The sequence below is a fragment of the Aotus nancymaae genome, unplaced genomic scaffold (assembly GCF_030222135.1).
Source record: "Aotus nancymaae isolate 86718 unplaced genomic scaffold, 86718_ANA_hifiasm-v0.15.2.pri h1tg000002l, whole genome shotgun sequence".
NCBI classification, from domain to species: domain Eukaryota; kingdom Metazoa; phylum Chordata; class Mammalia; order Primates; family Aotidae; genus Aotus; species Aotus nancymaae.
The window spans coordinates 33,073,908-33,089,755 of record NW_026988413.1 but is presented as its reverse complement, the minus strand read 5'-3'; the positions used below and the strand labels follow the sequence as shown (position 1 = coordinate 33,089,755).

At 37.1% G+C, this 15,848-nt stretch overlaps 1 protein-coding gene across 7 annotated transcripts in view; it reads right to left on the bottom strand.

The window, feature by feature from the left end:
• Window positions 1-15,848, bottom strand: part of IQUB (IQ motif and ubiquitin domain containing) — a 72,580-nt gene that overhangs the window by 49,759 nt on the left and 6,973 nt on the right. For 5 of the 7 annotated variants that reach the window (XM_012474100.3, XM_012474103.3, XM_012474105.3 and 2 more), the window contains exons 2-3: window positions 8,375-8,775; window positions 6,313-6,447 (exon numbers count right to left, since the gene is read on the bottom strand). In XM_012474100.3, coding sequence (XP_012329523.2) covers window positions 6,313-6,447; window positions 8,375-8,771 — 532 coding nt within the window. In that variant the 5' untranslated portion in view covers window positions 8,772-8,775. Of the gene's footprint in view, window positions 1-5,171; window positions 5,237-6,312; window positions 6,448-8,374; window positions 8,776-15,848 lie in introns of those variants that run through there. The other 2 variants (XM_012474104.3, XM_064373895.1) reach the window with 2 other exon arrangements.

Below are 15,848 nucleotides of genomic sequence, written 5' to 3'. Positions count from 1 at the left end.
GATGTTAGTACAGAAAACTCCATAATAGAAAGAGTATTCATGGCATTCTTGAGCAAGGATTCGTCATTACAAATAATGCTACATTATAAATAACTCTAAATTCACCAGGAATATAAATATATAATAACCATGAAACTCCATAAACATTTAAAAAATAAAAACATTCTATGGTATGAGCACAATAATATGCTAAACATTCACTCTATTTAAAAAAAAAAAAACATAAAAAAAAAACAAAACATGCAAAGTGTTAAATGTAAGTACAGGACATACCCATATCAAGAGGAAGGATAATTATTTTAATACCCACCCTACCCCCCATATTAGTTTGTTCTCACATTGCTATAAAAAACTACCTTAGACGGCATAATTTATAAAGAAAAGGCATTTAGTCCATGTATGGTGGTTCATACCTGTAATACCAGCACTTTGGGAGACAGAGATGAGCAGATCACTGTGGCCAGGAGTTCATAACCAGCCTGGCCAACATGGTGAAACCCTATCTCTGCTAAAAATAAAAAACTGAGCCAGGCCAAGGTGGCACATGCCTGTAATCCTAGCTACTCAGGATGCTGAGGCAAGAGAGAATTACTTAAACCAGGGAGGAAGAGGTTGCAGTGAGCCAAAATCACACCACTGAACTCAAGCTTGAGTAACAGAGCAAGACTCTGTCTCAAAAAAATGAATAAAAAGAGGTTCAACTGGCTCACCATTCCACAAACTGTACAGGAAGCATGGCTGGGGAGGCCTCAGGAAAATGTGGCAGAAGGTGAAGAGGAAGGAGGAACATCTTACATAGCTGGAGGAGGAGAAAGAGTATGAATGCGGTGGTGCTACTTACTTTTAAACAATCAGATCTCATGAGAACTCACTCACTATTGAGAAGAGAGCAAGGGTGAAATCCATCCCTATGATCCAATCACCTCCCATAGACCCCTTCTCCAACACTGGGGATTACAATTCAATATGAGATTTGGGCAGGGACACAAATCCAAACCATATCATTCTGCCCCAGCCCCTCCCAAATCTCACATCCTTCTCACATTGCAAAATACAATCATCCCCTCTCAACAGTCTCCCAAGTCTTAACTCATTTCAGCATTAACTCAAAAGTTCACAGACCAAAGTCTCATCAGAGGCAAGGCAAGTCCCTCCCACCTATGAGCCTATAAAATGAAAAAGAAGTTACTTACTTCCAAGATACAATGGGGGCATAGGTGTTGGGTAAACATACCCATTCCAAAATGGAGAAATCAGCCAAAACAAAGGGGCTACAAGTCTCATGCAAGTTCAAAACCCAGCAGGGCAATTATTGAATCTTAAGGCTCCAAATAATCTCCTTTGATTCCATGTCTCACATCCAGGCCACACTGATGCAAGGGGTGGGCTCACAAGGCCTTGAGAAGCTCTGCACCTGTGGCTCTGCAAAGCTCAGCTCACATGGCTGCTCTGAAGAGCTGGCACTGAGTCCCTGTGGCTTTGCCAGGTGCACAGTACAAGCTGCTAATGGATCTACCATTCTGGAGTCTGGAAGATGGTGGCCCTCTTCTCATAATCCTACTGGGCAGTGCCACAGTGAGGACTCTGTCTGGGGGATCCAATTATATATTTCCCCTCTGCACTGCCATAGTAGAGGTTCTCTATGAGGGCTCTGCTCCTGAAACCAACTTCTGCCTGGACATCCAGACATTTCCATACATCCTCTGAAAACTAGGCTGGGGCTCCCAAGCCTCAACTCTTGCCCTCTCTGTACTCATAGGCTTAATACCACATGGAAGCCACCAAGGCTTATGGTTTCCACCCTCTGGAGCAACAGCCTAAGACATATCTGGGATATGTCTTTTAGCCACAGCAGGAGCTGGAGTAGCTGGGACATAGGCAGAAGTGTCCTGAATGGCCCTGGGCCTGGCCCTGGCCCACGAAACCACTTTTCCCTCCTAGCCCTCTAGACCTGTGACAAGAAAGGCTGCCATGAAGGTCTCTGAAATGGCTTTGAGGCATTTTCTCCATTGTCTTGGCCACTAACATTTGGCTCCTCTTTACTTATGCAAATTTTACAGCCTGCTTTAATTCCTCCCTTGAAATAGGGTTTTTCTTTTCTGCCACATGGTCAGACTACACATTTTCTAAACTTTTATGCTCAGCTTCCCTTTTAAATGTAAGTTCCAGTTTCAGATCATCTCTTTGCTCACACATATGATCATATACTGTTATAACCAGCTAGGTCACATTTTGAACACACTGTTGCTTAGAAATTTCTTCCACCAGATACCCTAAATCATCATTTTGAAATTCAAAGTTCCACAGATCCCTAGAGCAAGGATACGATGCTGCCAGTCTCTTTGCTAAAGCACAGCACATGTGTCCTTTTCTCAATGCGTTCTTCATTTCCATCTGAGACTACTGCAGCCTGGACTCCATTGTCTATATCACTATCAGCATTTTGGTCACAACAATTAACAAGTCTCTACTAAGTTCCAAACTTTCCCTCATCTTCCTATCTTCTTCCAAGGCCTCCAAACTGTTCCAACCTCTGCCCATTACCCAGTTCCAAAGCTGCTTCCATATATTCAGCTATCTTTAGAGCAATGCCCAACTTCTCAGTATCAACTTTCTGTATTAGTCTGTTCTCACATTGCTATAAAGAACTACTTAAGACTAGGTACTTTATGAAGAAAAGAGGTTTAACTGGCTCAAAGTTCTATGGGTTGTACAGAACGCATGGTTGGGGAGGCCTCAGGAAACACATAGCAAAAGGTGAAGAAGAAGGAAGCACGTCTTACATGGCTGGAACAGGGGGAAGAGAGCAAAGGAAGAGGTGCTAAACAGCTTTCAACAACCAGATCTCACGATAACTCACTATTACAAGAACAGCAAGGGGGAAATTTGCCCCCATGATCCAATCACCTCACACAAGATGGAATACAACTGGGGAATACAATTCAACACTGGGGAAGGCAATTCAACATGAGATTTGCGTGGGGACACAAATCCAAACCATATCACCTCCAGCACAGAGAAGCATATATGCAGAATCCCTTATTTCTCTCTTTTCATAACCAGAAACTCACATAAATTAATTCATGCCATGATCAAGGTAAGCCTCAGTTTTGTGCTAGAAAAAGTGTACACTGCTTAATTTGTATGATGCTATTGTTTTAACTTCTACTCACTCCTCCTCCATCTGCCCAGTCACTAGTGTATTCAGTAAACTGACTAATTTTCTTTCTCTAGTTTAAGGCATACAAAAAAGTAATTCTGTGACTGACTGCTGTTTTATGTCATGGAAACTTTATTGATGGAATCTATATTAATCTTCAAATTTGTGGCCCTTCTAAATTGCAGTTAGGAATGTGAACACAGCAAAAGCTTTACTCATTCAAATATATCAGACACCACTACAGTCTCCAACTTACAATGATAATGTTTCAACTTACAATTTTATGGCTTTACAATGATGCAAAAGCCACACACATTTAGTAGAAACTATGCTTTGAGTACCTATACAATCATTCTGTTTTTCATTTTCAGAGCAGTATGCAATAAATTATGTGAGATATTCAACACTTATAAAATAGTCCTTGTATTAAATAATTTTGCCCAACCGTAGGCTAATGTAACTGTTCTGAGTACATTTAAGGTAGGTTAGGCTTACTAAATGCATTTTTTACATATGATGCTTTCAATTTATGATAGGTTTACTGAAACATAACCCAACAATAAGATGAGGAGCATCTGTAGTCTATTTTGGCTATGTTCAAGAAAGCACATTCTAAGATCTCTGAGTTTCTATTTCACACCCTAAATTCTTCAGTTAAAAAATTAACATTTGGGCCAGCTGTGAGGCTCACGTCTGTAATCCCAGCACTTTGGAAGGCCAAAGTAGGCAGATCACAGGGTCAGGAGTTTGAGACCAGCCTGGCCAATAAAATGAAATCTTGTCTCTATCAAAAATACAAAAATTAGCCGGGCATGGTGGCGCATGCCCGTAGTCCCAGCTACTCAGGAGGCTGAGACAGGAGAATCACTTGAACCTCCCAGCACTTTGGGAGGCCAAAGTGGGCAGACCACAAGGTCAGGAATTTGAGACCAGCCTGGCCAATAAAATGAAACCTTGTCTCTATCAAAAATACAAAAATTAGCCAGCCATGGTGGCGCATGCCTGTAGTCCCAGCTACTCAGGAGGCTGAGGCAGGAGAATCACTTGAACCTGGGAGGCGGAGGTTGCAGTTAGCCAAGATCACGCCACTGACTCCAGGCTAGGTGACAGAGCAAGACTCCATCTCAAAAAACATTAACATGAATGTCATATGGACCTTATGATAGGTTGAATAATGGCCCCAAGTATGTCTACATCCTAATCTCTAGGGCCTATGAATGTGGAAAAAGTGGCTTTGCAGATTTGATTGAGAATTCTGAGCTCGAAAGATTTTCCTGGATTATCTGGCTGGGCCTTAAATGTAATCACAAGTCCCCTTATAAGAGGAAGGAAGAGGAAATTTTAATGACAGAGGAGAAGGCCATATGACAGAAGCAGAGAGAGATTTGAAGATGCTACAGCTCTGGCTTTTAAAATGGAGGAAGGAGCCAATAAGCCAAGAAAAACAAGGAATGCAACTCTAGAAGTTGAAAGGGCAAGGAAGTAGATTCTCTTTCAGAGCCTCCAGAGGGACAGCAGCCCTGTAGACACCTTGATTTTATCTCAATGAAATTAATTTTGGATTTTTTGGCTCCAGAACCATAAGCAAAATATATGTGTTGCTTTAAGCCACTAAGTTTGTGACTGTTAGAACAGCCACAGGAAAGCAATACAGGCTCCCAGAGCCCTCTTCATTTCTATACTTATTTCTGTAATGGGCTTAATCCCACCAAACTGGAGCTCAAGTTCTAGTACTAGCAAAAAGCACTTTAGAGGATGGCTGGCATAGAATCAAGCTCTTTTGTAATTGCTGCTGGCATAAGCCTATTACCCAGTGGTGATGCCTGGTACTTACAGAAGAAAGGTCATGAAGTACAAAGAACAGAGAAATTCTTAAGTGCCATTAGCTGGTTACTACAACCTCAAAGTGCTCTCTCATCCAATTTTGAACTTCACCTTATAGTTAATGCCCAGCAGTTTCAAATTCCCTCTGGAGTCATACCTACATTTAAGTTCAGACTCTGCCACTTACCAGTTTTGCGACTTTGCACAAGTTTCTTGAGTTTCGGTTTCCTTCTCCCAGAATAAAAGTTACTAGTAATTCCTACATCCAAAGGTTGCTGTGTGGATTAAATTATAATGTAGGCAAAACATTTCTGGAAGTACTAGCACACAGTATGTGCTCAATAAATTAATCACCAACACCAACAGTATGGTCATAATCATTATTACTAACAATTATTTAAATTTTAGCTTTTGTATATTGGATCAAGTTTTAACAATCACTTATCTGAACACACGTACATCTTACTTTTGGAGTACATTTACTATAATAGATTTTTTTAAATAATTTGGAAATTAAATTGTTTTTCTCTGGAAACTTTTTGTGGCATCTTTACAAGTCAATATCAAAACTGTTTAAACTAAAATATTAGGATCTGTTCAGGCATATTCTATAGAAGCACATATTTAGGTCCGTTAGTCTGGTAAACTGTAACAGTTAATAAAGGCTATGTCCTCTCATGACATGAGATTAATATAACTTCAGTGGGCTGTTCAATGTTATCCACAAAATATAAATATACCTATCATAATGGAAATGTGAACTGACCTTAATGCACAGAATACTCATAAACCCTTTCCAGTCCTCTTCCTGTTCTACACAATCTCTTTCATCATCCATTTTTTCAATCACATCTCCACCCGCTACCCATATATAATCTACTTCCAGCTTCTCAACACTTCTTACCACTTCTCAAAACTTCCACATTTTCTCACCTCTTTGTGACTTGGCACAACTGTTATCACTTTAATTAAATGAAACTTTCTAGAATCTACTAAGTTCCTTCCCTTGTTCCCACAGCTTTTTGTGCATATTTCCATGAAAACGTTTACACGTTACATGGCAGCTACTGCATGCATCCTCTTCCTTACTAGTCTAAATAATTTGAAAACAGGAATCTTATTTCATGTTTCTCTATATCTTCATTTCTTAGCAAAGTATCTAGAATAAAGTAAGTCCTTACTAAATGTGTGTTGAATGAGTGAATGCATAACCACAATATAATGTTCAATGAGTATCAAGATATTTAGTTTTTAAAATCAAAGATCTTGATTGTTTACATGCTAAAACTAGAAAAGTCTTGATATGTTTTATTAGCCTCCAAACTTACCTGAGTACCTTATCTGTAGTATAGAATGTGGGATACCTAATAAGTGTGAAAAACGGTCCTTGAGATGTTTAAGAATGGTATTAACCTTAAATGGCATTACAATTTCCTGGCCCACTGGAATAAGTACAACTTTGACTGTAAATTAAAAGAGAAAAGAAAGAATTATAGTCAAATATAGCAAAGGTCAGCAAACTACAGTCCACAAACAGATACAGAATTATGTGTTAATAATTACATAAAATGCAAGTTGTTCTGGCTAGTGTTTCCCTGCTGCGCCCCAGTGATAACAGTATGTTTTTAATTTTCTACAAGGAAAAGTGACCAATATTTAGTTGCTTTGAAAAATCAATCCATAATCTCAGAAATTAGCTCTAATATTCAATACCTGGCATGTATTGTTCAGATATAAGCATAGGAAACATCTCATAAAATCAGGCATTTTTGCATAGTGAATTTAGGAAAGAGAGACCTGCGACACAGAGGGTGTCCCAGAAGTTAGAAATGCAATATAACTACTTTTCACAGAGAAGGCCATTATATGGCTCAATCCCCTCTAGAAAAGAGAGAATCAAGATACTTACATATTAAAAAATTTAAAAAGTTATTTTAAAATGATTATCTGTTCACAAATATAGGGAAATACAGTATGTAAAAAGTAATTAATATGAGTAAATTATTTTATTTTACATCTATATACTTCAAAGTTTAATGGAGAAGATGTAAGAAGATGAAGTATAGAATGCAGACTACATACCAAAAAAGTTCTGTGTATTTCTAGATGCCTGAAATTACAGTTTTCATAAAGCTAAATAAGACATTTTTATCTACAGCACGGCAAAATTTAAGTAGACACTGGTAATGCTAAGGTTCTCTGAGCTTGTTAAAATTTGTTTTCACAGTTCTCTTTCAACAAAGAGAATATTTTCACAGGTGGTAAACTATAAGAAGGCTATTGTAATTGTCTTATTGGTGCAAAAAATTATAATAAATTTCAAAATTTTAATAGTAGTTACTTCTTAAGCTTTTGGAAGTAGAAATGTGTTAAGGGATTTGTGAAGTTCAGGAGGTACAGAACCAAGACAACAATTTTTTTTAAATCACCATGTGTTTGTTATAAGTTACAATATCAGGGAATGACATAAATACCCAAAAGTAAAACCTAAATTTACATTAAATACTAAAATTGAGAGATACCTGCTTCAGTCAGGTATAATTAGGCTTAGGTAGTTTTCTCTCCCTTCTTTTCATTCACTTATATGGACACATTACACAAGGGTAAACTACCCCACTAGATTCAAAAGCTACATTTTACCAGCCAAACTAAGCTGCTGTTATTGTTGTTGTTAAATCATAGTTCATGTTCTCCATTCTGTAGGCAGAAACACTCTCAAAACTCACGTACAAGAAGGACAAGGAGCAGTCAGTTAAAGCAAGTAGAATGGTTCTCTGTGTAACCACATTATTGCTGCTGCCACTCTGCTGTTATTAAGAATGTAATAAAAACTACTATATGCCATCAACATTATTTTATGTCTTTAAAATTAACCTACAATGAAAAATCATGATTTTTCTAAAGGAAAATGTAAGTTAACACTAAATCGACTATAGAAATATGTAAAAGCAACATCATATATAGAATGATCGACCACTGGATACGAAACTAGAAAATCTGTTGTCGAGTTCCCATCCACCTCTTGCGATTTAGGTACAACAATTAATTCCAAATTGGCATGCAAAATAATTCCCATTTTAGTCAACAATTTCTCCATCATTTTCCAAGGTCCCTAAACATTTTTAAAACCTACTTTCTTTGAAAAAAATAAACAAATATCAATTTTTAACTTTAATGTTGGTCATTCATTGATGAAAAATAGATACTGCAGAATAGAAAGGCTTTTACAAATAGTTAAGATATTCAAGCGATGTAACTCTGGAAGTTTGGTGGGTAAGGGAAAGGAATATAAAATATAAAACAAATCTTCAAGCAAAAATAAGCCAACAAGGAAAAGTAATCATTCTTCAAAACAAGAAAATGAAATAGCCTATCTTCCTTAGGTAGTACCTGTTGCTAGAGAATCTTCCTTTGATTCGTGTAAAGACTCCTTTATAGCCTTTCTTTTATCCAGAAATGCCAGACTATCATCATTTGGACTCTGCGTTGCAAACTGCCTTTCATGATGTAGAGGAGTATATGAAACTTGTCTTGGTGATATAACCTCTTCCAAGAGTTGTTCATTGTCTGGTTCCACGCTTGAAAAGCTTTGGGCACTCTGCTCCTCAACGTGCATTGCACGGCTCTCATTGAATTGTTCTAGTCCAGATTCACGCTCTTCAGTTTGATCTGACTCTTGAGGCTCTTCTGAGGGAACCGGAATAGTGACAGTGTCAAAAGCATCATCAGTTTCTTCTGTTGAATCATCTATATTCTGAGCTTCATATTTATCCTTCTGACTAGACATTTTCCTGAATTAAGAAAAATAAACACGTTTACTACATAAAGTTTCTACACCAAAAATCAAATTTTTTGCTAGCATAGAGTAATATTCATAATATTCAAGTAAAATATTGCTCATTTAAAAAATGTTTATTATCTCAGTAATGGCATGAGATTTAAAAAAAAAGAAGCTTAAAAGAATAAATTCGACAGCAATACTCTGCAAACATATGGAAAAATATTTTAAAATCTCTTGTCATTTCTTCCTTATTTAATGAAGAATGCCTTGTGAAAAGACTTTTTGAATTATCTTTTTTTCTGAATACAAAACTGATAAATGGATGCTTCTAGGATTACAAATGATTAGAAGCTCCAAGGAACCAGCCAGCTCTATAGCAAGTGAACCCTGAACAGAATACACTTTTTGTAGTAGCTCTGCTCTTATAAATTGTAGCAGAGGTGTGCAATGACCTCTGCTCCCCCAAATATACCTATTACAACTAATATAGGTTAAGCTTGGAGCTGACTAGACCTACAGCTATAGCAACCAAGAACTTGGGTTTGGAGGACAAGACGACAGCATCTAAAAGTTTGAGCCAGGATAGTCCAGGGCATCCAAGAGCCAGGCTGCAGATGCAGGAGCTAAATCACAGAAGCAAATGACCAATATAGCAGGGAGCCCATCTATAGAAGCCAGGAAGGGAAGATAGGGAAGATAGCCCCAAGACAAAATTTCTATGGCAAAAGCAAGGGCAATATGAAACCTTGGAACAGTAGTGAGGTGGAAAAGCTCTCTCTGGGCTTCTACTTTGAGCACAAATCTTTATGGAGAAAATAAATTCACCCATAGCCAGTGGAATTGTCTGGCTACTAGATTATAAATTTTTAAAAATGGAAACATCTGCAATAAAAATATGTAATTGTTTATCTCAGTGAATAAGCTGTATAAGATTAGAGAGAGTTGAAGAAAGAATTAGTAAACTGGAAGATAAATAAAATGATTTTATATACAATGATGCAAAGAGATAGGATATATAAAATATGAGACTAAAAGCCAGGGAAAAGAAAGCCTCGTATGTTTTTGCTAAGCATATATTTTGTTGTGATTTTGTACTGTATAACCAAAAACAACAAAGAAGATGCATCAGAGACTTCATGTGGTCTTTGTAGTCTAAAAATGACCTGTGAAAAGTCATTTTCATAAAGTGTTTGCCAGCTCCTAAACTAACATATGTCAAAATGGAGTCCCAAAAGCAAATAATAGAAAGATAGAGGAGAAAAAATATTTGTTATGTATTATTTATTCTTTTTGAGACAGAGTCTTGCTCTGTCACCCAGGCTGGAGTGCAAGCGGTCCAATCTCAGCTCACTGCAACCTCCGCCTCCCAGTTTCAAGTGATACTCCTGCTTTAGCCTCCTGAGTAACTGGGACTACAGGCATGTGCCACCACACCTAGCTTATTTTTGTATTTTTAGTAGAGGCAGGGTTTTGCCATGTTGGCCAGGCTTGTCTCAAAGTCCTAGCCTCAAGTGACTTGTCTGCCTCAGCCTCCCAAAGTGCTGGGATTACAGGTGTAAGTCATGATGCCCAGCCAGGAAAAATATTTTAAAAGGTAATAGCTGAGAGATTTTCAAAACTGATAAAAGAATATGGATCCCCAGATCCAGGAAGCATAATACAAATATATACCAAACAGGTTCAATAAAAATAATTAGTAGCCATACACATTGTTATGAAATTACAGAATATCCAAGACAAAGAAAAGGTCCTGAAAGTACAGTGATAAAGAACATAACATCTACTGTTTTGAATCATATTAATTTACTGACATTAAACAAAGAAAAGTAAAATCACTGTAGACTTATCAGAAAAATAGGAGCCAATGTAACAATAGGGTAACAGAAAGAAGATAACTATCAACCTAGAATTGTGCACCCAGCAAAATTAGCTCTCAAGAAAGAAAACAGAAGCATTTACAAGTTAGTTACTAAGTTACCACCAAAATATTTGCTCTAAAGGAACTTCTAAAGAAAATACTCAAAGGAGGAAAATGATTTCAAAGGATGTCTGAAGTGCAACTCGGAAAGGTAAATATGTAAAACCATAAACACATGGGTAAATCCAAGCAAATACTGTCAATACAAAATGATAGTAAATTGAAATATTAGACAGTAATATGTAATTGGGAAGGGAAAAACCAACCTGTCTCAAATCCTTATTCTGTTTTTTTTTTATATATAGATTTTGGGAGTACAAGTACAGTGTAGTTTTGTTACATTAATCTATTGTATAGTGGTGAAGTCTGGGCTTTCATTGTGACCATCACCCAAATGGTATAAATGGCACCCAGTGAGTAACTTCTCATCCCTCATGCCCTTCCCATGCTCCCATTCTTTCATGTCTCCAATGTCTATTACTCCACTCTCTATGTTCATATGTAGATGTTATTTCACTCCCACTTATAAGTGAGAACATACAGTATTTGATTTTCTGTTTCTGAGTTATTTCACATAAAATAATGGCCTCCCATTCCAAGGGGGATATATTCTTAACTCTAGACTTTTTTACTTAAATATGCATAGTTAAATCTCAACTACAGGCAACCAAAAAATAAAAACACAGTTTTTAAATCCCACAGCAAATAAGAGGGGAAAAAAGTGAAATGAAAAAAACATGAACAACAGCTCAATTTTAAAAAAGGTTAAGAAACTTCTTCGGGCTCTCACCCGCGCACACACACACACAAACAAACAAAACTGCATTCTGATGATTTTATCCTATAACAGAGCTTAGTGATCTGATTAGAAAGAGAATATCATAATGAAGGCCTAACTCCTGGCAACATACTCATCTGCCCTCTTTGGAGAGTCTGAGGTAATGCTTTTGTTTCTATCTGAGGAATCATCCTCACCCCAAACTGGCCAAAATGGTATCTTCTAAAAACAGCAATAGCAACAAAATCAAGAACTTCTGCTCTTCAGAAAACACAACGAAGAGAATAAAAAGACAAATCATAGACTGGAAGATACTTTTCACAAAATGCATATCTGTTAAAGGACTTATATCCAGACTATATAGAGAATAATAAGAAAAACCGATATTTAAAAAGTGTACAAGATTTAAACAGACACTTCGGCAAAGAATACATATAGAAGGCAATTAAGCAGGGCCAGGCTGAGGTTGAGGCAAGCGAAGTGCCTGCGCTGCTCTACACTCGTACTCGTGTCTGAAAATGAATGCCTCCTAAAATTTTGGGTCTACGTGCGTCATTTGCTTCACCCCGGTCTCAGTCCTGAGAACTAACACATAAAAAGAAGCTCAATATCATTAGTCATTATAAAAATGGAACTTCAAATCACAATGAGATAGTACTATCTACCTATTAGAATAATTAAAATAATATGATTAAAGCTCTCTCATAGCAAGTGCTAGTAAGCATAAAGGCAAGCGGTACACACAACAACATGGATGAAACTCAAATCATGCTCAAATTATGAAGACGCCAACTCTACTAAAGCTGCGTACTACTGACTCTATATGACAAATCCTTTGGTGTAGAAGATACACCAAAGCCTAAGGGCAAAGATAAGAGTTGATTACAGAAGGAGGTGGGGATTTTTTATGTAATGGAAACATTCAAAATCTCAATTGTGGTAGTGGTTACACAAACTATATGTGTTTATTAAAATGCATAACACTCCAGACTAAAGAGGGTAAATTTCATTGTTTCTAGTTATAACAAAAAGTAAAAGCAACTAATGCTCCTTTCAGTAGGAAAAAAAAAAGTGTACTATTAAGACTAAGACTAAAGGAATTTCAATAACAATAACAATTATTGAAAATTGATGAGGCAGGGAAAAAGAACTGATCCCAGATGTAAGTTCACAGGTATAGCAAATGATAAACAGCAAAGAAAGTGAAAATATATGGGTAAATATAAATGGATTTTGGCTATATAAAAATAATGTCACAAAGTCATACACACAGAGAAATACAAAACAATCATATGGCATATCTGTTGTGAGAGATGAAAATGAAAAAGGGCATCTACCTCATCATAATTCATTAATCTGGATATGTGTTTTATGTGGCTTTCTGACCTTGTGCTATACTTAACAATAAAGAAGCTAAATAAAAAAGAAGAGGAGGATGAAGTACTTTATATGTTGACAAAAGTCACACTCCAAGATACATTAAGTGAGAAAAAGAAAGAAGGTGAGAAATAAGAATATATATTTGTGTTTGCTTCTATCAGGAGAAAGAAACATTCAGAAAAGCATGAAAGAAACTAAGAAAACGAGCTACCTGATGAGGGGCAAAGTGCACAGAAAGTAGCCAGAAGAAGGGAGGGCTCCAGAATTCTCAATGTATTGTTTTCAATATTTTTATTTTTAAACAATGTAAACGTATTACCTGTTTTAGAAATTATATACTAAGACATCATAGGCTAGTAGAGTAGGAAAAACACAAGATGGCTGGGAGAGTATGTGATCAAGAGTGCTAAAGCCTCTTTAGGAATAGGAACTAAGAATTATGACAGGTCTGAGATTTTATCCTACCGACAAGCTAACAATTTAGCCTGCCATAGTTTCATGAATGCTGTCAGAATACATAAGACTCCTGGGTCAGAGACAGAGGACTTTATTACTCATGGCACAGCAGACAGCATGAGCTTTATATTCACATAGGATCCCTGTGCTCCCAAATCCCAGAAGGAAAATGTGGAATGGCCCAATTAGATGCTATACACACAGTGGGTTTGCATCACAGCTAAGGAACCCCAAGCTTAGAAACTCCAATCCTTTATAACAGACTGCAAGCAAATGTGCCCAACCTTTGCCTGGGTGGAAGACATTATTGTTATTATACTAGACCGATAAATCTGACCTCTGCTTTAGAAAGAGACTGTTTTAAGACTGTTCACTACACAAATATCCTTGAAAAGAAATTCAAAACAAAGCTGTCAGTGTCTCTTAAGTAGAAATGCTAGAGAACCGTGGGGAACTGCCCTCCGTGAGGAATAAGAATCATCCATAGACCAACACCAAAAAAGTCTCTGAGAGTCAGCATCTAGTGATTATTCTCATAGCAATCTAGTAAGAATGACCATTTCACAATAGAAATTGCATTGTCTTTCCCACAGCCCACAAGAACAATGCTTGCTCACCTATGCTCTGAAACTTTGTCAGGTTCCATCTGACACTACCCAGTATGAATAAGGCCCCATTTAATAGACACAACATTTAAAAGCACTCGCAAGGTATAGACACCTAAAGGGGAAGCCATACCTATATCTAACTAATAAGGTGGAAAAAGATTAAACCAGCTTGAATGCCCACCAAGGCATAAAAGTTGATCCAATAGGCCTAACATAATAAATTTCACAACTGTAACATGAGTAAATTATATCTAACAGTATAATAAAACAATAATATAACACAACCAAGGAAGGTCTACTTTTAGTCATCCTTTATTTTTTTTTCCTTTTGCTCACCTATTATCCCGCCACTCAAAAAGCACTGTCAATACTGACCTGATAATTTAGTCTCAGTCTACTTTTGTCAGTCATCCTGTCATATTTTGACAGTACTACTGCAATAGTCAGAGAAATATTTTTTAAAGAAACTCATACCATGCCCCTGTCATACTTACTTAAACACCTCTAAAATAAAATGATTTCTAGAATAAAACCCAAACTACTCACCATGGCCTTCAAGGTCCTAAATTTACCTAGCCCTTGCCTCTATGACCTCATCTTTTAACCAACCCCATCTTTTACCTATCTTTTACCATATCTAGGGTTGATCTCCCTCTTGAGGCTTTTGTATTTTATGTTTCCTTTGTCTATAAACCTTTTTTTTTCTTTTTTTTGAGATAGATTCTAGCTCTGTCGCCTAGGCTGTTGTGGTCTCAGCTCACTGCAACCTCTGCCTCCTGGTTCAAACAATTCTCCTGCCTCAGCCTCCCAAATAGCTGAGATTACAGGTGCCCGACCCCACGCCCAGTTAATTATTGTATTTTTAGTAGAGACGGGGTTTCACCATGTTGTCCAGGCTGGTTTCAAACTCCTTACCTCAGGTGATCTGCTTGACTCAGCCTCTCAAAGTGCTGGGATTACAGGTGTGAGCCACCGGGCCTGGCTTGTTACTACAAATCTTTATGACTAATCCCTCATCTTCCATGCCTTGGTTCAAATAAAATTTCTCCAGGGTGGACTTCCTAATCATACCTCAACTACCCCCTAATTTATTTTTTCCATCGATATAATCACTGTATATTTCTCAAAAGAAGACATAAAAATAGCCAACAGGTATATGAAAAAATACTCCACATCACTAATAATCAGAGAAATGCAAATCAAAACCACAATAAGACATCATCTCACCCCAGTTAAAACCGCTATTGTCAAAAAGAAAATAACAGATGCTGGCAAGGATACAAAGAAAGGGGAATGGTAGTATACTGTTAGTGAAAAATGAAAATTACTAAAAATAGTTCTACCATATGATCCAGCAATTCCACTGCTGGGTATATATCCAAAAGAAAGAAAATCAGCATATTGAAGAGATAGATGCACTCCCATGTTTACTGCAGCACTATCCACAATAGCCGATCAACGTGTCTACCACAGACTAAATATGGCATGTATACACACAGTGAAATATTATTCAGCCATAAAAAAGAATGAAATTCTTTCTTTATTTCTTTAATTCTTTATTTGCAACAACATGGGTAAAACTGGGGGACATTATGTTAAGTAAAATAAGCCAGGCACAGAAAGACAAATATCACATGTTCTCACTCATAAGTAGGAGCTTAAAAAGTTGATCTCATGAAGGTAGAGAATGGTTACCAGAAGCTGAGAAGGGCAGGAAAGTGGCGGGGGGGATGAAGTAAGGTTGGTTAAGGAGTTCAAAAATACATTTACACAAAAGGAGTAAGTTCTAATGTTTGATAGCACTGTAAGGTGACTACAGTTAATAATACTTTATTTTACATTTCAAAATAGCTAGAAGAAAAGTTTTAGAATATTCCCAGAACAAAGAAATGATAAGGTAATGGAGATCCTTATTACCTCGATTCGATTATTACAAATTGTAT